At 40.8% G+C, this 20930-nt stretch overlaps 1 protein-coding gene across 3 annotated transcripts in view; it reads left to right on the forward strand.

The window, feature by feature from the left end:
* Nucleotides 1-16609, forward strand: part of ELF2 (E74 like ETS transcription factor 2) — a 29987-nt gene extending 13378 nt beyond the window's left edge. Inside the window, exons 1-7 of one of the 3 annotated variants that reach the window (XM_026847522.1) lie at nucleotides 5143-5281; nucleotides 6084-6197; nucleotides 7169-7342; nucleotides 9264-9350; nucleotides 13533-13725; nucleotides 14114-14467; nucleotides 14885-16609. In XM_026847522.1, the coding sequence (XP_026703323.1) occupies nucleotides 6158-6197; nucleotides 7169-7342; nucleotides 9264-9350; nucleotides 13533-13725; nucleotides 14114-14467; nucleotides 14885-15512 (1476 nt within the window). In that variant the 5' untranslated portion in view covers nucleotides 5143-5281; nucleotides 6084-6157 and the 3' untranslated portion in view covers nucleotides 15513-16609. Of the gene's footprint in view, nucleotides 1-5142; nucleotides 5282-6083; nucleotides 6198-7168; nucleotides 7343-9263; nucleotides 9351-13532; nucleotides 13726-14113; nucleotides 14468-14884 lie in introns of those variants that run through there. The other 2 variants (XM_026847520.1, XM_026847521.1) reach the window with 2 other exon arrangements.
* Nucleotides 16610-20930: the final 4321 nt, after the last annotated feature.

Raw genomic sequence — 20930 nt, forward strand, 5'->3', positions numbered from 1 at the left:
GCGGAGCGGCGGGAGGAGATGCGAGGCCGCGGGAGCGCCGTTCGCTGCCGCCGGCCCTTGCGGGTGCCGCGCACCTCCACACCGTCGGGTCCCGAAGCCCTAGCCCAGCCCCCGGCCGCTGCCGGGACAAGGGCTGCTTACCCAGCACGCTGTCCCGGTTTGGCCCCTGCCGGTTCCGATAAGTCTGGCGCTTGTGACAGCAGGCTGCGCCGGTGATCCCGGGTTTTATTTTTAAGTGCAGTACAGCCCCGGAGAAGACATGAGCGAGGTCACACTGCTCAGAAACACAAATGTGATGTCAAAGCTCCTGTTCTCCACAGAAGCTGTACCCGCTGTGCTTTTATTTTTCACTTTTCAACGTGGAGCTCAGCTTTTTAAAGTGGAAACGCTATGCAGCCGTATAGCGGTATAGGTAATGAGTTGGGCAATTAGAGCCTGGGTGCAAACCAAGAGTATGCTGGTTTTGCGTCGACATGGCAGTAGGTTTGTATGAGCGTGAACATGTGCTAAAGGTAAATGTTCTGTTATTTACCCACATATTAAGATACCCTTTTAAAAAAGGGGTGCAAGCTGCCTGATCATCATAACGGTTTATTTTGTTTAATGTGGAAAAACACTCAGGGTTTTCTTTTTTGAGGGGAGATGAGCCCCAGAGATGCACACAAAACCCCCCACAACAAAGCAGTGAAGAACTGTTCTGCTGCAGAACAGAAGCAGAGCATGTCATAAGTGTTTAGGTGCTCCCCTGTGTACGATGGAGAAGATGGCTTCGCTTTGCGAATAGAACACATCTCCCATTTTGGCAGGGGCTCGCTACTGTAGATTTCAGTTAGTTGTTTTTTACTTCTGATTATCAGTGAACAGAGAACGTTTAAGTAGCTGATCGTTGTGTCAACAGCTTCTTAAGTCACTGTACCTAAACTGCTTGTGAGCCAACCCTTAGATAAATAACAAATGACCTTTGTATTGCTGTTTCTGATGTCCTTAGACCAGCCAGCTTAATTCTCTTTTTTTGATATTTGCATTGCAGTGAGGGATACAGATACCTACGCACGTCTAGTATTCCCATCGTCATACTATCAGGATACCATATCGGTTTACTTATTTATGTACATAGATGGTATCACATGGATTTAAGAGAGGAATCCTTTATCCTAAGGGATTATATTAATTATGCCTTGCCTTTTCCTGTGGCTGCTGGCCTCGGTGTTGACAAAAAACTTTGGAGTGTCTGATAACGGTAGGGAGAAAGCTGGACCAAAATTGTTACTGCTTAAGCTTATCTTAATTGCTGGTTGTAAGAGCAAGTGCTAAATGACTTTACAAAGGTATGTTTTGGCTTTGTGGCTAATATTTCTCTCAATATTGGGCTGTTAACATATGGCTCACAGGGAAACAAGTGTTTTGAGATGATTGCACTTGTCTCCATTATGGATCGCAGGTATGCAGTGGGTTATGCATCATCCTTAAATTGTGTGCAGCTGAAAGTCCTTTGAGCAAACAGAGCCAGGCTTAGGGAAATACTGAAAAAAACCCAGAAACTGTTCTTGGAATTGTTTTTGTACAAATGTCTGCCATAAAACAGGCAGTAAACTGAAAATGCTTTCTTTTCCAGTCAAGTGTGGCATGCAGAAAGATTTCTGGGTATTACCTATACAGGCAATTCAATTGTTTTTAATTAAAATGTGACTTAAGCACTGTTACTACCTTCCACTGCTGCTTACTGTGGTCTTTTAAATGCTGAGATAAAACAAGCATGTGAACACCACTAAACTTTAATGAGGTCTGTTAGCGTATATGTAGTCACTCTTGACTGAGTTCCATGCTTGGAATTGTGAATTCTTCATTAAAGTATTGCTCTGGTTGCCTGATAGTATTAAAGGATAAGCTATTGTAAATCAGGTGCTACAGTTAAGTGTTGACCTTGTAAATGCAGACACTGATAGGTCTTCAGATAAAAAGGGGGGAGCTTAGTGCAGTTTCAAAAAGTACCTTTTTGAAAACTTCAGTACATTTTTTTCTCTGATCACTTGCTTTAATTCATTTTGTTACTCTTGTTTTATGTTAAAACTGGGGGCATTGTTATGAAGTGGGTATGCTGCCAGTATTCTCTTCTGTAAAGCTAAAGTACAGCCCTGTCAGACTTAATTATCAAGTTTGGTATTTTGTAACAGCTGTTGAGAGCCTTGAATAATCTACTGTACATTCTGCTTGTTTAGAAAGTGGAGCTAGAAGACATTAGGTCAACAGTGAAGATAGACGTCAACTAGCCTAGTTAACTGTTTACATTTTAAAAATGGAAATTATTTTCTTTTTTAAGGGGATTTTTTATTTTGTCTGAAAACAGACCAGAAAGTTTTTGAATTGAAATAAAGGTTTATATTTTGAAATAAAGTGCCAAGGAATCAGATTTCTTCATAAAAGCAGTAAGATGAGATTTGACTTAAAAGAATGAAGGATAAATGGTAGTGTTAGCTCTGAAGTGTTCTAGATTGGTAAACAGCAATTCTCATGTTACTCAGTCACCAAAGTCTGGAAAATTTATTTCCATACATGTAAATGACTTGTTTCATTTGGGCAAGCGATATTCTTCCCAAAATAAGTATATAAGGTAACAGAGTTAAGTCTTATTTACTCAAGTAATACTTGATTTTAGCTTTGGGTGTCCTGTGTATGTGCACAGTGGTACCCTGGTTGATAGTATAAATATAATAGAGAATTTGTGAATCAGGCATTTTTAAAGAAACAAGTCATACATGTCATTCTTTGGTTAGAAATGTTTCTGCCCACAGTGATGCTGGGCTTGTGCATCACAACCTTAGATGTACCGAGAGAAGTTAAGGTTGCTGTGATAATATATGTTTGTATGACACAAGCTATACGATGCTGAAAAGTTCTGCGTAGTAGATAACTGCCAGTGATTTTCTGTGGTGATGGCTTTTCATTGAAGGTGGCTTTTTTTTTTTAATTGCGGAATCCCTTTGATTTGCTTCCCTCCCCATCTTTATTGTGAGAAGTGCTACCAGGTGTTGTGATGTAAGTGTAGTTTGGTTAATGACACTTGATCTAGTCATCCCAAAGAACAGCCGCCTGGTTTTTCCTTGCTCCATCCCTTCTCTGTGACAACCTGTTCCCCCACTTCATCTTTTGGGATATCTTTTCTAGCTGTATTTTTCATCAGTATATTGCCTCCTGGCTGAGCACTCAGACTTGCTGTCTTCTATTAGATGTTTTGTAGCATGACAAAAAGACGTTTAATGTAAATTTTGCGTTGAGATACAAATTTCCACTTTCTCTTCCAAATGTGTTGGCTCAATAATGTTGCCTGAGCACAGCAGAAAACTCATGCTCACTGGGTAAACAAACACTTTGGAGGCTAAAACCATGGACTGGCTCAGTAGCTAACTGAGAAGACTTCAAACTTGGTAATAGCACTCATTTTAGTAAGTATTTTAATAGATGACTTTTTGGCAATGTTGGTTAGTTTGTTAACTGTCATGATAGACAGACGGCATGTGTGGTGTTCCAGCCAAAGCCAGAAGTGTTACTATTTTTTGCTTGATGTTTTTAGGTGGCAGTTTTAGTGGAGTCTTAAGTAACTCACGTTGTAAAAACATTTGTGAAGTTTGTATTTTCAAATGTCAAGAGGCTTTTGAGAGTAGCTAGTTCTATTTTTATTGGAAATGGAAGGGTTACTTCAGGCAGAGGTTGGATGGACCGGTATTACAGTATTGCAGCCTTAGTGTTGTGCTGGAGGGCTGGTGGGTCTCCTTTCCCTCGCTCTAGCCCCTCAGCAGAATGCCAGGATACTGGAAAAGCACAAAGATGGCTTTCAGCTATCTTTTTTGCCTTGTTCCTGCTCTGTGCTAAGCACCTCTTACTTGTTCTGCTGCATCTAAACTGTTCCTTATAGGACATACTTTGGATACAAAAGTAGGAAAATTTTGTATACTTCTGAGCATTTAGAAGTAGGTGAATTCAATAAGCTAGTTCAGTACTCTTACAGTTGAAATTTGGCAACTGAGTTTCTTTACAGAAGTCCTTGATATAGTGAACCCGATGTCTGCACAGAAACAAGCTAACTAGTTGTCCCAGAAATGGTAACCAGCAGAAACAGGAATGAAGATTGTACAGCTCTGCTGTGGGGGAGGCAGAGGGGTAGGTGGAAAAGCTTTGCTTGACTGACTTTCAATCTTTTTTCATACTTCAGAATAATAACATGTTAAATGCTGATTTGGACTTTGCAATTTCTGTATTTGTGTAGAATTGATACATTTATAATGAGTAGCTGAATATCATTGCTGTATTCTGATGATCAGTGGAAAGTTTTATCCTGTAGGTGAGGGAAAACTTAATCATCAATTTCTGTGCAACTGAAGCTTCTTTTTAGAATGAAAAATGTTTAGGTAGAAGATTTCCTGCAGGGTAACTTAGTTTCAGTGCAGATGTTGAGAGAGAAACAGCAGCTCTATCCAGGACCTGCAGCTGGGGAGAGGGCTCACCACACAAAACTCTTCCCTATTGCCACTGAATACCCAAGGAGCAGAGTGTGCGATAGAGAGCCTTTCCTTCAGTGTGATTTTTCCTGTGCTCTTAGATAGGTTTTTTGTGTTCCCAGCCTGGTGGTGGAATGTCGGTTTTATCAGGCATCTACTATTCCAAAAGATAAAGCCCCCTAAATAGCATCCCAGGAGAGGGCTGCAGTGGGAATCCCAGCAGCCAACCAGTGGGTGGGCAGCTGGGTTGGTTCTGCGAGACGTTTCGGTTGCCCAGAATTTTGCATTTGTGCCTCTTCCAGACTTTGTTCCCTTCCAGCTTCTGGTTTATATGTGTAGTCTGCTGGCTAGTGGTTTTTTTCAAGTTTTTAATCCTTGCATTTACATAAACTGCAGTATGCTGGAAGGATTTTTCCCGGTGTGTGCCCACATGAATCTGTACTTAGCGTTTCCTTCAGTCGGAAGCAACGCTAGCTATATTTTCCCTGCTTTTCGCTAACCAAACTCAGGTTTTTTAGACATTCTCGGCAGCAGGATAAGTGCCTTGAAGTTCTTGCAGAGAATTATTACCGAATCCTCTTTAGCTCTCTGACGCTGGAGAGAGGTGACCCTGCTTATGCTAAAGATAGATTGCCTGGGCTGCCGGCTGCCTGGCTGGAGCGGTCGGCTCCGAGCAGATGGCCATAAATGGGAAGAGCTGGAGGGAGCCGGCGTACCTTCCCCAGAGTGCCGATGATGGGCAACAGGTGTTTCTGCAGTCCCTGCTTTTAAAAACCTTTGCAAGGGTGAGGAATACGATGTAATTTCAATTGATAAGGGGGGGATGGTGGGGTGGTTGGGGTTGCTGCTGCGTTCAGGTTGCTGCGATCTTCGCTGTATCAAACTTAAATGTGCTCTCCTGAAGTTACTTTATTTTTGATTAATTACCTAGTTTTCATAAACTTTCAGAACTTGAAAAAAGATATTTTTTCCTTCTTCCCCTCAGTTATTGCTTAAAAAACACCACAACCCTGCATACTGTTTATGTTTTGTTTTTTAACAACTAAGCCTGCTAAACCCAACTCACAGGTATTTTTAATGTCAGAAAAGAAAACTGGATATATCTGTTTTGCAGACTAATTTTGTATTTTTGTGTGTGTGTGTATATATATATATATCTATATCTATATATATCTCCAAATAGACTGAGAACCTGAAGAGAGGTCACCTTCAGATTTTAATGGGATAATAGTTGGAGATAGTACTACTTCCCTGCTCTGCTGTGTTAGTTTGTAACCATCCTCATAACATTCTGGTTAACTTGAAGGCAGAAGACAAATCTCAGAAGTCTGCTTCTGTAAGCTTTTGAACTTCCTCATAGAAATGAGGAGCTTGGTTTTGAACCAGAAATCTAATCTAAGAAGTGGCAGTGTTGGTTCTGCTTTCTTCGTGTCTTCCCTAAACATTTCTGTTGACAGGAAGGTGTAAAAGGTGCGAAGACACTTAGCAATTTGGGAGTTTTTGTGTTTAAGAGTGAGTAGTGCAATCGTACAGTGATACACGTGGACTTGTATAAGTAATCTCATTTATTTTTTTATCCTTCTACAGTGGAAGCATCGGTTCATGGAAGTAATGTACACTGCACGGATAAGACAATTGAAGCTGCAGAGGCCTTGCTTCATATGGAGTCTCCTACCTGCCTGAGAGATGCCAGGAGTCCTGGTATGTCAGCCACAGTTTCTGCTCCGTGAGCCATTTCTCCTTCCACTAATTAGTAAAATGAGCAAATTGAGAAACCTGCTTCTGTGGAGACTGTATGCTGTTTAAAACATTTGCTAACTTATTTCAAAACTATTGATCTGTTGGAGTTTTTATGTGATTTCTCTACCCTGTAAAAAGCATACTTCATACCCGAGAGAGGTTGTTGGGTAGAGATCCTTGAGTAGCTATGCATTTAAAATGAATTTTTCCATCAGAACATCAGGAACACTTTTTCACTGTGCAGGTGACTGAGAACAGGCACAGATTGCCCAGAGAGGCTGTGGAGTCTCCCATCTTCGGAGGTACTCAAAAGCTGTCTGGACACAGTCCTGGGCAACTGGTTCTGGGTGGCCCTGCTTGAGCAGAGCGTTGGACCAGGTGCCCTCCGGAGGTCACATCTAACCTCAACCATTCTGTGGTTATGTGAATTCGACATTTTAAATTGCTAAAATAAAGAGTTATTTTAAGCTAAAAGTATTTTTACCTGTTTATCTGAATGCACCGTGTTGCAAACTGTTACCAGTTTAAAAAAACCCAGAACTTGATTACTTGTAACTTCAGAAGGAACAGCAAGTTATTTATATATGTTGGATGAAATAATGGTCAAACTGAAACCCAAAAGCAATGAAATAAGAAATGGAGATAAGGATAAAAGATTAAGCTCTAATTTCTTTCTCATTTAACGTTGAGTTTAGTTCTAAGGAATATTGATGTGATAACTTGTCTTATGCCTAATGATACAGGCAAGCATGGATGTTTTTGGGAATTGGATTGATTTTCTAGGTGACAGGTTGTTGGAGCAGAATCTTGCTATACTATTGCATATGCTTTGTTTAAAGTAATTTCATGTAAGATGCATGTGTTAAAATAATCAGGTAGAAACTTCATCAGATACTTTTTTTTTTTTTTTTTTTTTTAACCTTCCCTCATAGTGGAATTTTTTGTCCCTCCTTGTGTGTCAACCCCAGAATTTATCCATGCAGCCATGAGACCTGATGTGATCACAGAAACTGTGGTGGAGGTGTCAACGGAGGAATCTGAACCAATGGATGCATCTCCTGTTCCAACTTCCCCTGATATCCATGAACCAATGAAAAAGAAAAAAGGTGCGTATGGCTCTTTGCAGGAGCAATCTCAGAATTTATTTCTGATGTGCACTACTGCAAAAGGTGTAATTGGTACTTGTGGAGATAGGTTAGATGATCTGATTTGTCTGCTCATGTAATGAGTCTGATTGGAGTCTGAACTGTGAGTTCTTAGAAAATGAGTCAGTGACAACAAAAATGAAAAAAAGTAGCAAGAGAATGGGCTTTTCCAAGCCATAAAGGGAAATTACGTCTCTGTTGTTGTATGTTTTAAGCACTGTTTTGGAAATGGAGGAATGGTAGAGAAGGATTCAAAGAGGGCTTGTGTGGGTAACCATTGGTGTTTGAAATATGGATGTATTTGTAGAGTGGGTAGACTCGGGGTTCTTCCAATGAAACGTCAGGGTAAATACTGACTTACCAATTTATGGTTTTGTTTTACAAAATCAGTACAAGATCTTCTTGTGAGACAAGTATCTTATTTGTCTGATTAATTTTCTCGGAGGAGAAGCCATTCAGCACAGTGTTTCAGTCCTAAGCGTTCGGGTAGCATCTGGAGAGGTTTCTCTCTTATCTAGCAGTTTTCTTGTAGGTATCAATACAACTCATCTAACTATAGGAATATTGTTTTATTAGAGTTTCCAGACATGCTAAGATGGAATATGTACTTGTAATTTAGAGGGGGAAAAAATGCAGTGTCGTGACAAAGTGATACAAATCTAAGATCTGAGTTTCAGGTTTAATAAAATCACATATAACAGATAATTTTAACTACTGTAGATTGCACAAACAAGAAAACTATGGTTAAAGCTTTTCCACGGCTGTAATCATACACTGGATTTAACTATTTCATGATATTAGAGTATCTGTTTGAATGGTCATACTGGGCAGATTGTGTTACAGGGCTGTGCTCAGGAAGTTCTGAAATTTTATGAAGGTTACTTTGTAAATAATTTTTTCCTATTACAGAGTCCAGATCCCTGCTCTTAAGTGTGTAAGGTCCCTCAGCCATAGTTACAGAGCCATAACTTTGGTCTTCATAATTAATGCCTTTTGAAATTCAGTGTTTAATGAACAACATTGCTCATCAGCAAAAATTGATGCTCTTGTGCCTGAGGTAGCAGAGTTAATTGTTGCTGCTTGCCTCTAACTGAAGGCAGAAGCATGGGGTGTTTACAGCCTGCTGCTGCGGGGTATGATCCTCTCCCCTGCTTGGGCATGTTTACCTTGAGTAAAAAGGTCAGTGAAGTGTGAAAGGATGAAGAAGCCACAGGTCTTGCTGGGAGAGGATTTCCTGGCACAGGGAGGTGGGCAGCTCTGAGCCTCCTGGCAGGGGCAGGCGTGGGAGCCCTGCCAGCCCGCAGCGACCCAGGGCAGGGCAGCCCCCGTCCTGCATCACTGAGACTGCGGGTCCCCTCGGCAGCCGTCTCAAGGCTCTGCCACACCCGAGTCTCGTGTGGCACCGCTTGCCTGCAGAGCAGAAGCTTTTATCTGTCGCTTTCAACCGCCAGGTGCAAGGTGGGAACAAACGTTTACAATGTCGGTAGTAAAATTCCTTAGGTGAACTGATACTTTGATCAACACCCCTACTAGAATGCCAGAAAGAAAGCAGAATTAATACATTTCAGAGTAAAACAGACACTGGACTGAAAGAATGCAGAGAAACTGAAACCTTGCTCCATACATTTGGTGCTTACCTCACCTGCCATTAACTTGTCTGAAATTGAGTTAAATCTGCCTATGAAATAAGCAGCCAAGTGATGACTTTAACTGGATGTACAGTAGTAGTAATCTAAGAACTTAAATTTATCCATACCTGTGGCAAGGAAATGGTAGGGAGAAAAAAATGCATGACCTACTGCTTTCAGCAAAGACAAACTATAAAATACTTTTATTCTTCATATGATTAATACTTTTCCCCCCCCCCGTGTTTTATGTGCAGCTGGCCGTAAACCAAAGACCCAGCAATCAACTGTATCTGATGGGTCTCCAGATCTAGGTATAAAGAAGAAACCTAGAGAAGGCAAAGGTATGTTTTCCCATTTATTGAGTCTTTAAAATGATGCAGTGTATGTGTATTGTATTACTGTCACAGGAAATATAAAGATCTTTAGAAGTTTGGATGAGTTTTTTCTGACTTCATTAAAGTTTTAATTTTATTCGATGTCTTCAAATTTGTGTGTACAAAATCTACCACAAGGATATGTGGAACTGCTCTAGAAGTGCCCTGTAAATAGGCTCTGCAGTTAATAGGCTTCCTGATTTTTCATTTGCTTTGTTTTGTGTTTATTGACTCGTGCTGTCTTTTGTGTTGTATGTTAACTTAACTGCTAGACAGGTAGTTTGTTCAGCTACTGCTGAAAGGCTTGTTCCCACGTAGAAGTGGCTTATGGCCATTTGTAATGGTGATGGTTCAAAATATGTTTTCTGAGTTGAATCACTTAACTTCAGTGGTAATATGTTGCCTGACTAATAGAGTCAGTTTGGCTGAAGGGGAAAAACAAAAGGATGATGTGTTTCTTTACTGGTTGAGTGAGGATTTTCTGCAGGAGAGTCATACTTCCCTAATGTTTTTTCTGATCAACAGTGGGCCCTTCCCAAGCCCCTGCTAATCAGCCACCAGGGAGACAGACTGGGGCATTTGCTCACAGGTTACCTTTCAGTTGGTGTGCAGTGTATCAGCTCTTCCCCTGGTTATAGGTGAAAGATTTGGTTCTTTTCCCCAGTTAACTGCACTGAGAGCTGTTAGGAGATGTTGCTGTAGCTAGGAGAAGCAAGGTTTAGTGACTTGCAATGGCAGTGTGGCTGAAAGAGTGTGCGGTGGTCAGCTCCGCTGTTCTTTCGGGATTTGTTTAAAAGCGTGATCTCAGCTGTTTATGTAATTCCTTATCTGGGTACAGCTCCTGAGTTGTCACATTTGTCAGTAGGGCAAGGAAGAATGGGACTGATGTTGTGCAGGTTAGCTCATGAAGGCCACCACAAACAGTAATTAAACTTCCCTGCAGTGGCCACTGCTGCTGTCTGCAGATTTGGCTGTAGCAGTGGACCTCAATGAAGATCACAGATTTTGCATCTGCTGTACTTAAAAGTACATCTTGTTTAATTATCTTTTTTTTTAGTATTGTTAAGGCCTTCTTAGCTTGCTCTCTGATTCTGATGTCAGTATTACAGCTTTCCATTATCTGAACAGTACTCGTAAAGTGTCCCAGTTCCTAGTTTGCTGCACAAATAACTTTGAGAAAGGAGGCCTGTATGCCTGTATTTCTGTCTCATCTCGTTTTTGTCTGTACTGGTGATTTCACTCTATTTGGTTTATGAAGTTGGAGATGGTACTGCTTTGGTGGTGGTGGTTTTTGTTGGTGGTTTTTGTTTTATTCTGTGGACCTTCATTATGATTTACTTATGTCTGCTATTCTCACAAGGTATCTCATTCCATATTTTACACTACAACTGGCATAAAATACGTTTTTTTGCTTTATATATGCAAACTTGATGTCCTGCAAAATATTTTGTTGCTGGATTTATTTTGTTACTTATTTTTAAAAAATGACTTGCAAATATAGGCTATTTTACGTGCAGTGTGTTTTTGAAAAACCAGGAATTTTTCCTAGAGCTCAGTACCATCAGCAGAGTTAAGTCATGGAGGAGGAGGAGGACAGCTGTTTGTTGTGCACATTGGGAAAGGGGATCGATTGCTTGTTGTCCATGTAGGTACTCCTTCCTTTGTGCCTTCCTGACACTTTCTGGTGAAGCAGCTGTAAATCTGATTTAATCATGCCCTTCGGTTTGTTACACAGGAGGAACTGGAGATTTCTTAATATTTTTTCTTAAGTGAGATAGTATTTTTTGTCCTCACATAGTGGATTGGCAGTTCAGTCATGGTTTCTCTTTCCATATTTTGTTTTTCATTTGCATAAATACTTTTTTTGAAGTGTAGGCAGTTGGAGGGAGCAAAACTGGCTTTGAGCCTCTCCACATAGATGCTGGTAGCAGTGTGACAGTTCATTGATACACACAATGCCTTGTATCATTCACATACTCTCTGGCCATTAATCATTCTATTTTGAGATGATGGCCAACATTCTTAAGCAGCTGGCAGCTGTGATAATCAGCCAGCCACAAAAATTTCTTTCATTGTGCAAAATTTACTCTGTGTTGAAGTTAAGATAGGTAATAATAATGTCTGGCTTAGTGGCCACTTACAGTACTGGTTAGCGTGAGACCTTTCAGGGGTGGAGATGAGCTTTGTGCTATTAAATAAAGCTCCTGTCTTCCTAGCAAGGTGCTGGGACATGTTTGTCTACCAGGCTGGGCTTAAAGATGCTGAAGAGTGGCATGAATGTAAACTTGTTCAGATAGTACATTTTCCAGCCATGTCTTTCTCTTCCTTGGGAGTCTGTAAGCTTGGATTCATAGTGTTATATTAGGAAAGTCTGGTTCTAAGGAGAAAGGGTTTAAAAATGGTTCCAGATTGTGTTAAACATTTCTGTAATAAGCTTTTTGTGTTAAATGCATAGCAGCTATAGCAAACACAGTGACCCACCACAAGTATCCCTGGGTCTTACTGGCAGTAGTAGATGGCTTCTGAGTAGTGTAGGTATTGCATACTCCTTCTGTGGAAAAAAATTGTTATTTAGGTCAATATAGGGTATGAGGGCAAAGAAGAAAACTGCTGAGCCAGCAGCACTGTTCCTGCAGAAAAATTAGGTGTTTTCAGGGGTGATTTCTTTCTGTTTACTTCCTAATACTGAAGCCCACTTATATTTTTGCAAAGAATCTGTTGCAGAGAAATTCCGTTTCTCAGGAGCTAAGGAAGAAAAAAAGTGATTAATTCCCTAAAATCTAGGATGATTTCAGGATTTCTGAGTTCTCATGCTGACTCTTTCCTCATATAGGTCCTCATATAGATCTCTCTGAAATCCAGTGGAAGCTGGATTTTGGTACTTACTGAGTCAGTACTTGCTGTTTATTGGACCATGTGGTAAAGTACATTTATTCTCTGTCGATGAGGTAGTATTCCAGAAGATGGAAACTACACATTTTTTTACCCTTTGAGATTTTTGAAAGATAGCTAACTTCTTGGAGTTTGCAACAGTGGTCTTCAGTGTGCCTTAATATATTTTAATTGCCTTCAGCATGGCATAACAAAGCGCTATGCTAGGCCTCTAAATCTCAATAATTAATAAACTTTTTTTGCCAAAAAAAAAAATTAATAGTTTCATTTGGCTCATTTCACCCCCTGGAAGCCTGATCAAGTGAAGGATTTGGATTAATGCTCTGAGGTTATTATTCCTGTAGCTCTGTCTTAGTTCTCTCTTCTCAGATAACTTGAGGACCCTTCTCCAGCTGTACAAATTGGAATGTGATCTGCTTTTTTTCTTCTGCTTCTCTTCCCCTTTTCCTAGATGCAGACAAACCCCCATGTTATGTTTTATGTTATCCTGACAGTCACTGTCATAAGCCCCATTTTGGGGCTTCTCCAGTGGAAATGCTACACCTCTTGAATACCTGAGAAGTGCCTCAATATTTTCTTCTGTAGACTGACTCTATTCTGTATCCTCCTAATTACAGAAAGATATGTGGGATTTTTTCATATAAATACTTGTAGCAAGAAATTGAGCTGGCTTTGCAGTTAGAAGGACTTTGGTCACTCTGCAACATGTGTTTGGGAAGGGTCAGAACACAGGGCTGTCACCAGTCGGTGTGGGCACCCCAGATCCTGGACAGGAGGTTGTGTTACAAACTTAACCATAGTTGAGATGGTTTGTTGTTGAAGGTTGTATGCCTTTTAAAATGATGGGCTTATATCCTCTGGTGTGTCATAAAATGCACTGGCATTTCCATTCCCCATGTAAATATGAGAAGAAAATCCTGAGCTCTTGTCCTTGCCTCTGCTGAACAGATGTATGTTGTTGTAGTGATTTGGAACACCCTCCCACACATCCTTCCAAGAACTGAGAATGGGTGCTGGATTGAACAGCCTCCTGTGCTATATAGCAGATCACTTGGATTAGCTCTTTTCAGAATGTAAATATTTATGGAAGCTTTACTAAACATAATAGAACAAATTAATATGTGCAGGTTACATTACATACCATCCTTTGTGTAACATTTACTTGCAACTCGGGTCATTCAGAGTTACCTATATATGGAGAACTTTCTGTTGTCTTTGAACGTGGATTTCTAATATGTAAATGCTTTCTGGTTATAGGAAATACAACGTACTTATGGGAGTTTCTTCTGGACCTTCTCCAGGACAAAAATACTTGTCCTCGGTATATTAAATGGACTCAGCGAGAGAAGGGGATCTTTAAACTTGTGGACTCGAAAGCTGTCTCCAAGCTATGGGGAAAACACAAAAACAAACCTGACATGAACTATGAGACTATGGGAAGAGCTCTGAGGTAAAACCTCTTATATCCTTATCTACTGTAATTTTAACTATGATTCTTTATTTTGCCTATAGAAATATAACAGTTTTGAAAGCTTAAAAAGCTTTGTCCTTTTGCTGACTTAGCTGTGTAAAAAGCATCAGAGTCTTGCAGTTCCTGTTGCTTTTTGTGTTACCAGTTAACCTGAAATTTAATTCCTGGAGTATGTATTTACAAGGCCAGATATTTTCAGCTAGATCTTTCAGATACTTTGCCAGTATGCTCTGCCAGCTTGTTTCCATACCTTCTCACACTGTAGGTTTTACTGTGGTTACTTCAGATTTTCTTGTTAGTGTAGAACGAGGTTTTCTTTAAAAGCTGTCACTATGTTGGTTACTACTTAATTGTACTTTTTTTGCAGGTATTACTATCAAAGAGGAATCCTTGCAAAAGTTGAGGGACAGAGGCTTGTGTATCAGTTTAAGGAGATGCCAAAAAATATAGTTGTCATAGATGATGACAAAAGTGAGTCCTGCAGTGAAGATTTGTCAATGCCTACAGATGAAAAGTCATTGGAAAGAGTGTCTTTATCTGCAGAAAACCTTTTAAAAGCAGCAACCTCTGCACGCGGAGGGAAAAATTCCTCTCAGTTAAGCTGTACCAGAACAGAAAAAGCAGTCACCAGAGTTGTGAATATCGCCTCACCAGTGCATGATACGTCATCATCTCGTCCCTCAACTACCACTACTACTGTCCCAGCAACGACGGCTCCCAGGTTTGTATTTCTGGGGCTTGGGCTTGCCACCTGCTAATGACAAGCAATTTTTTGGTTAGGAAGCTGTCTTTTTAGTTTTATGTTTTAAATGTTGGAAATCGTTTCTGATTTGCAAGCAGCAGTGTAACATGACAGTACTATTGAAGTCTAGTTTATGAGATCAGAGCCAACTGTCAATAGGCTTTCCCTCACATGCATTTTAAAATTGTGTAGGGAGAGGGAAGAGAAAAAAGAGATGAATGCTGCTAAATTTCCAAAGTCCCCTTGCTGGTTGTGCAAAAGGTGTGGATGTGTTTTGTTTGTTTTTTGAAGAACCAGTTAAAAATCAGTAAATGCTAGATTTGTCTATCCCTGTTGTCAGCTCTAATGGTGCCCTGTGTTTTGGCTTAAACACACACATCTTTCTTCATTTTGCAGGACTGTACGTGTGGCAATGCAAGTGCCTGTCGTAATGACCTCTCTGGGACAGAAAATCTCCACTGTGGCAGTGCAGTCGGTAAATGCAGGGTCACCGCTAATAACCAACACAAGTCCCACAACTGCAACAACTCCAAAGGTAGTAATCCAGACAATCCCTACTGTGATGCCAACCTCCGCTGAAAACGGAGACAAAATCACAATGCAGCCTGCCAAAATCATTACGATCCCTGCCACGCAACTTACGCAGTGTCAGTTACAAACAAAAACGGGCCTGTCGGGGTCAGGAAGTATTAACATTGTGGGAACCCCGTTGGCTGTTAGAGCACTAACCCCTGTGTCTATAGCTCATGGGACACCAGTAATGAGACTATCGGTGCCTGCTCAGCAGGCGTCTGGCCAGACTCCTCCCAGGGTGATTAGCGCAGTTATAAAAAGTCCGGAAGTTAAATCAGACACAGCAGCTTTAAAACAGGAACGTGAAGTGAAAACACTGCAGCTGGTAAAAGAAGAGAAGCCGGCAGATGGAAGCAAGACTGTGACCCACGTAGTAGTAGTTAGCACGCCCTCAGCTATTGCCCTTCCTGTAACAATGAAAACAGAAGGAATCATAACGTGCGAGAAATGAAGAATAGGTTGCTTCCAGCATGGACTTCTAGCCTGTTACGGTTTTGAATATACTGACATAATTGGGGGAGGGAAGTGGATGCGATCACCAAGTCAAAAAGGAGAGTTTTGAAATGTTAATAAACATGCATATTTTGAAGACTTACTGGAAAAAAAATTTATTTTCCCGTGTTTCAGTGGGAATTGAACCACATTGATATGCTGACAAAAACTGCCTCTTTCAGTTGGGAAACAGCTGAACCTATGGAGAAGGAAAGGTAGAGGGACTGAAAAGGGACCAAACAGTTCACTACGTTGCCCGTTACCAAGTTACACTAAGACCTGGAACACTAAAAGAGAGTTGTGCGAGAGGTTTGCCTTGGGTTTTAGTTTTCAGGGGGAGAGGAAAGTCTCGTTGTTACAAATGACAAATTTGATGAATTTTATATGCATACCAGCAATTACTACTGTGTGCCCACAGTACTCAACTGGTGCTATGTGAAAAACCCTGCTATTAGGTATTGTAGAATGTGAAATAAAGGAGAAGATTAAAGAGCTTCTAAAAGAAGACAGAGACCTTAGAGGGATTTTTGTATCATACAGTTTAAGCAGATTCAAAATGAAAGCCTTAGACTGATTTTCAGTTATCTTTCTTGAAATAAGCTAATGGCTTGTTTGTGTAAAGCTTTTTTATTAAAACAAATTTTTTAAAAATCTTGTACCTAGCACAGTATTGTTATAGAATTACATGTAACATATTTTGTATGGTAGTTAAAAGTCTGTCTAAATTTCTTAATTGTGGACAAAATAGCAGCAGGCTTTCTGCCTCCTGCTGTAACATGCCTGTGTCTCTCACTTAGCCTTGACATCCATGCATACATTTCAGTTTCAGCTCTACTCTGTCACTTGAAAGGTCACACCCAGCATGAGCTTTTGTCAGGTAGTTCTAAACCTGTAAATTTTTTTTTAGTTAAAGTTAAGAGGGAAGTACCAGTGTTCAGAATGAACTATAATAGTTTGTATATTCAACATTTGAAGTATATTCTATTTTGTTGTACTCTTGTTTCAAAGTGTATTCAAGTAGGTTTTACTGAAATATAGAAACAAAATTTAATGGTGTTTGGTCTGCTTTTTTTTTTTTTTTTTTTTTTTTTTTTCTTCCCCAACCTATTAACCTTCTTTTCTGCTTGTTTCAAATCTTCCAGGCATTCAGCCTAAGATAGCTGATACAGTGTGGAAGTTTGGAACTATTCCAGTACTCCGAATGGCTGACCAACTCTCACATAATACACTGAAATGTTTTTAACTGAAATATCTGTGAAGCTTGCGGTAGTTGGTGAGGTAACTTCTGACAGGGGTCTAGTTCTCTTAACAGTTTTTCGGGATGGTGAGCATACGCCGTGTTCTTGCATTGTGGCTCATCACACGAGTGCTTGTGCAATAACTTGAGCAGCTTAAGAAGTTACTGCCCTCCAGCTGATGGGTGGTAACGTTGTACATACTCCCAATTGTTCTAATGCAAAGAAGACTGGGTTTGCTTAAATGACTCTGAGAATCAATAACTTCTAGAGCTCTGTGAACTAATTGCTGCTCTAGCTACACCTTCATTTCCTAAGGCTGCACTGCAAAGGAAAGGTAGAAATGAGCAGACTTGGCTACTCCAGTGTACTAATCTCTCTGATGATCTCAGAGAAGCAAGCTGAAAGTACCCGCAGGTATAAATTGTGAAAAAAAGAGACATACTAAGTTATACTGCTGGTCCTTTTGATGTTGCCATTGATGTTTCCAACTGTTAATATATTGGCTTCAGCACAAATGCATGACTCCAGGGACACGTGCGTTTTCTGAATTAAGTATCTAAATGTTTTCCATTTATAATTGCACTGAAGTTACAGGTATTATGATACGTTGCTACAGGGTAAAGCTTGGGTGAGAACACACAGTACACAAATTGCTCCGTAGTTGCAGTCCACGTGCAAGAGTTTGGCTTAAAATAGATGCGGGGTAGCTCACGCTGTTTTCATGGTGACCACACTGGCACTACCACAGTTACTAGAGAAGCAGCACATCAGCTTGTGGGTAGCGAGGTGCCCAGTGGCACCCTCAGTTCCCAGTGAGATGCCCTGGCAAGTCTTCAGAGTAGGAAGTTGGATAATCCCAAAATAGTTTATGTCTAAATGACCATCTAAGTACTTCATGCCCAGAGGAGCAATTTTAATGAAAATCTGGAACTGAGGCCTTCAGTAATGATAAAGGAGACCAGAATGGAAGACCAAAGTTTATTTTTTCCCTTTAACTTTTAATACTGAAAAATGAGTTGCCTCTAGAGTCCTAGCAGTAAGCCCCATTCTTCCCTTCAACTGGTAAGAAATGTGGGAATAGCTCCAGGTCAGCCTGTGGGGAACTTTGAAAGTCTCTTTCAAAAGGGATTTGTTTTCATACATTAAGCAGGGAAGCAGAGTTTAAGAACAAATGAACGAACAAGCTGAAGCAGGTTAAAAGTGTGGTGTGGAAGGCAGCAATCCCTTCCACCAGCAGTTAACCCAAAGAAGCAGAGGTTCTTACCGATGAGCTGTGTTCCTGGCCTAGGGGAGAGAACAAAGACTCCTTTGCTGGAGGAAATGTAGGAGAAGGAAGAGGATTTATGTCGCCAAGAAAGAGATAGGACAGAAAGGGAAGTAGGGGGAAGCTGGGCAGTGGGTTGACTAATTTGGTAGTCTGAGAGGTGTTGATATTCTGGGTAGAGGGAAATGGAGCAGTGTGAAGGGAGGCAGATAAAAAAAATTGGAGCTAGAAGACAAGAAGAGATCAAAGTAATAGCATTTTTAAACCCACATTTCTAATTGGCTGTGATTTGAACATACATGAAAGAGAGATGCTGTATCTCAGGGTGTGAAAATATCTGTCTCTGGAGTATTTGCAGTTAAGACCTTTGGGACACCTAATTAATAACCCTGGAAGTCAAATGGGGACAAATGATCTTCCTGGAAATAGATGAGGTCTCCAGCTGATGATCTCTTAAGTTAGAGCCAAGACTTCATCATGCAATGGCAAAAATGAAAGGAATTAAGGCGGGCATCTGCTACTGGTCAGGTGCTGCAGCCGTGCTCTGAGACACTGCAGTTACCGTCAGTGCTGCAGCTTGCCACAGAACGAGCAATGGTCCTTTGGCTCTCTCCCCTGGCCACCCGGTGAGCCGCAGACACGCTACCGGCTGCCAGAGGATATTTATCAGAAGTTCATTAAGTGCTGCAAGACTCACTTGGAGGATGCGCAGTAACTGAAATGGGAAGGTTATTTAACCCGGCTTCAAACAGTGAAGACCCTTTTTGTTAACTGTTCCATGTATGTCTTTGTACTGCTCTTTTTTTTTTTTTTTTTTTTTTTTTTTTTTTAATTAAGCTGCTAGCTAGAAGTACAAACAGGCTTTTTGTTACAGTCAAGTTGTAATTTTGGCCTAGCTGCTTCAGCACAGCGCTTCAGCATTGCTTTGTGTGCATGTGGTTCCTCTGTGTTGCTCTGAGATCTGGTTGTTCCTCTGAGGTGGCATGGAATGGCGGTAACAAGCCGTGCTTCCTCTGCGAGGCAGCCCTCCCTGGGGATTTCTATAGCTGAGTGTCAGAGGGGCAAGATTCCCACCTGTTGCTGAAGGTCTCGGATCGTTCTCTAGGTGCAAGCTTGCTCTTCAACATGCTGCTTTATGGCCACATAATTAATTACTACGTGGGCAAGAAATGTTTTTACTGGTGGTGTTGGAGAACATGACCTCAGGATGAGGGAGCTTTGGTCAGGTTTGTAACATCTGGAATGGATAAAGGGATGCTAAAACATTGAAGGTCGTACCTAGCTATACTAAATTTTTCAGTCCAGTTGGAAAACCTGTTGTTTTGTCCGTGTGTGAAAGCGGGACTAGCTTTTACATCTGAAGCTGGTGGCTCTTGTAGGAGTGTCCAGACTTAACTCATCATTGGCAAGTAGTAACTTTTCTAGATGTGCGAGTGGAATGAAACTAGTGTGAAGTGAGCATGCTTTATACGGAAGGCATTGACTCATAGACACCTGTGGTATCACTTATTTTACAGATATAAAAACACAAACGTTTTTATTTTTTCAAATAACTACTACTGTAGGTTATAGGACAGACAGGGTAATGCTGTGTAATCCACAGGAAAAAAATCTGATTTGCAACTCAGAATAAAGATCTGATTATCAAAATTTATGGGTTGTGGCAAGAAAAGTTGAAAGGGGAATCCCATCCCAGAGAGCACTGGTTTTTGATACTCTCTCTCGGACAAAGTCCATCTTGTTTAGCAAAGGGTTCTGTGCCTTGACACAACTCAAGCAATCTGGGTGAAGCGTGCTGCAAGGGAAGGTCCTGGGATCCTCTGCTACTTGATTTCATCAAGTTCAGGACTTATATCTGAGCTGATCGAGGATCAGTGAGCTAGAGGCAGTCAAGAGTTGAGAAAGTGGAGAGGTGCCTGAAGCCTCAGTTCTCACGGTGACACGTGAAGATTGTCACAGCCAGAACAAGCTAAATGCAGTTTCTGCCTTGTAGAGACAGTTCACATAGCAGGTATTAAGCTTATTAAGTGAAGGAGATCCAAGTGACGCTATCTACTTCTGATCTAATTGTTCTCCAAGAGAGATAGCGTTTTAATAAGCTTGCAACAGCTTCTGCCTTTCAGCAAATTAAGTAAGTGGGTCATTTCTTCCCTCAGCTCGCTTGAGGGTGAGGGGAAACTGTCACTGCTAAAGCTAATGCAGCTTTTATTCAAGATTAGAGCAAAGGATCTGTTGAGACCTTTTTTTAGCCTTGGTGTGCTTGTAAGGCACACAGCCACGGGAAGATCTTTGAAGACATTTTTACTGTAAGTCGTACTGCTACATAGGAAAAAAAAATTAAAAACATTCCTGCTTCTTCCTATGAAAAATATTTACTGTACTGATATTTATAGCAGGCAAAAGCACTTCAGTGCTGAATAAAACAAAGCAAGAGCAATACTTCATTTAAGTTTTCCAAAAGAATCCGTCTGCAAAGTATATTTTATGGCAAGTACTGGAAGAAAAGGGTGAAGCTGACTGGGAAGTTACCAGTTAATTTCTGTGTCTTGTTTACCTTTCATTAAAATACAGCAGAAAGGGTTCACTGTTGTGCTATAGCAGGGATGTGTGATTGTTGTGCTATAGCAGGGATGTGTGATTTTGAGCATGCTAATACCAAGAATTGCTTTGTGATGGGGAGAGTCCCCAGCCTTTTCTGTTATTCCACCCTCGCTTCACCTTCAAAATTGCCCTTTAAGGACATGAAGCAGTGAACATCAACTGTCATGTGTCCAGGGTGAAAGAAGAATCCCAGCCCTTTCCACTTCAGAAGAGCTCTGCAGTGATGGCAGTGTCATATAAATCATGCTGTTTTGCCACAGTTTGGTTTCTTTTG

Source organism: Athene cunicularia, assembly GCF_003259725.1.
Source record: "Athene cunicularia isolate RWA chromosome 4 unlocalized genomic scaffold, athCun1 chr4_part2, whole genome shotgun sequence".
Classification (NCBI taxonomy): Eukaryota; Metazoa; Chordata; class Aves; order Strigiformes; family Strigidae; genus Athene; species Athene cunicularia.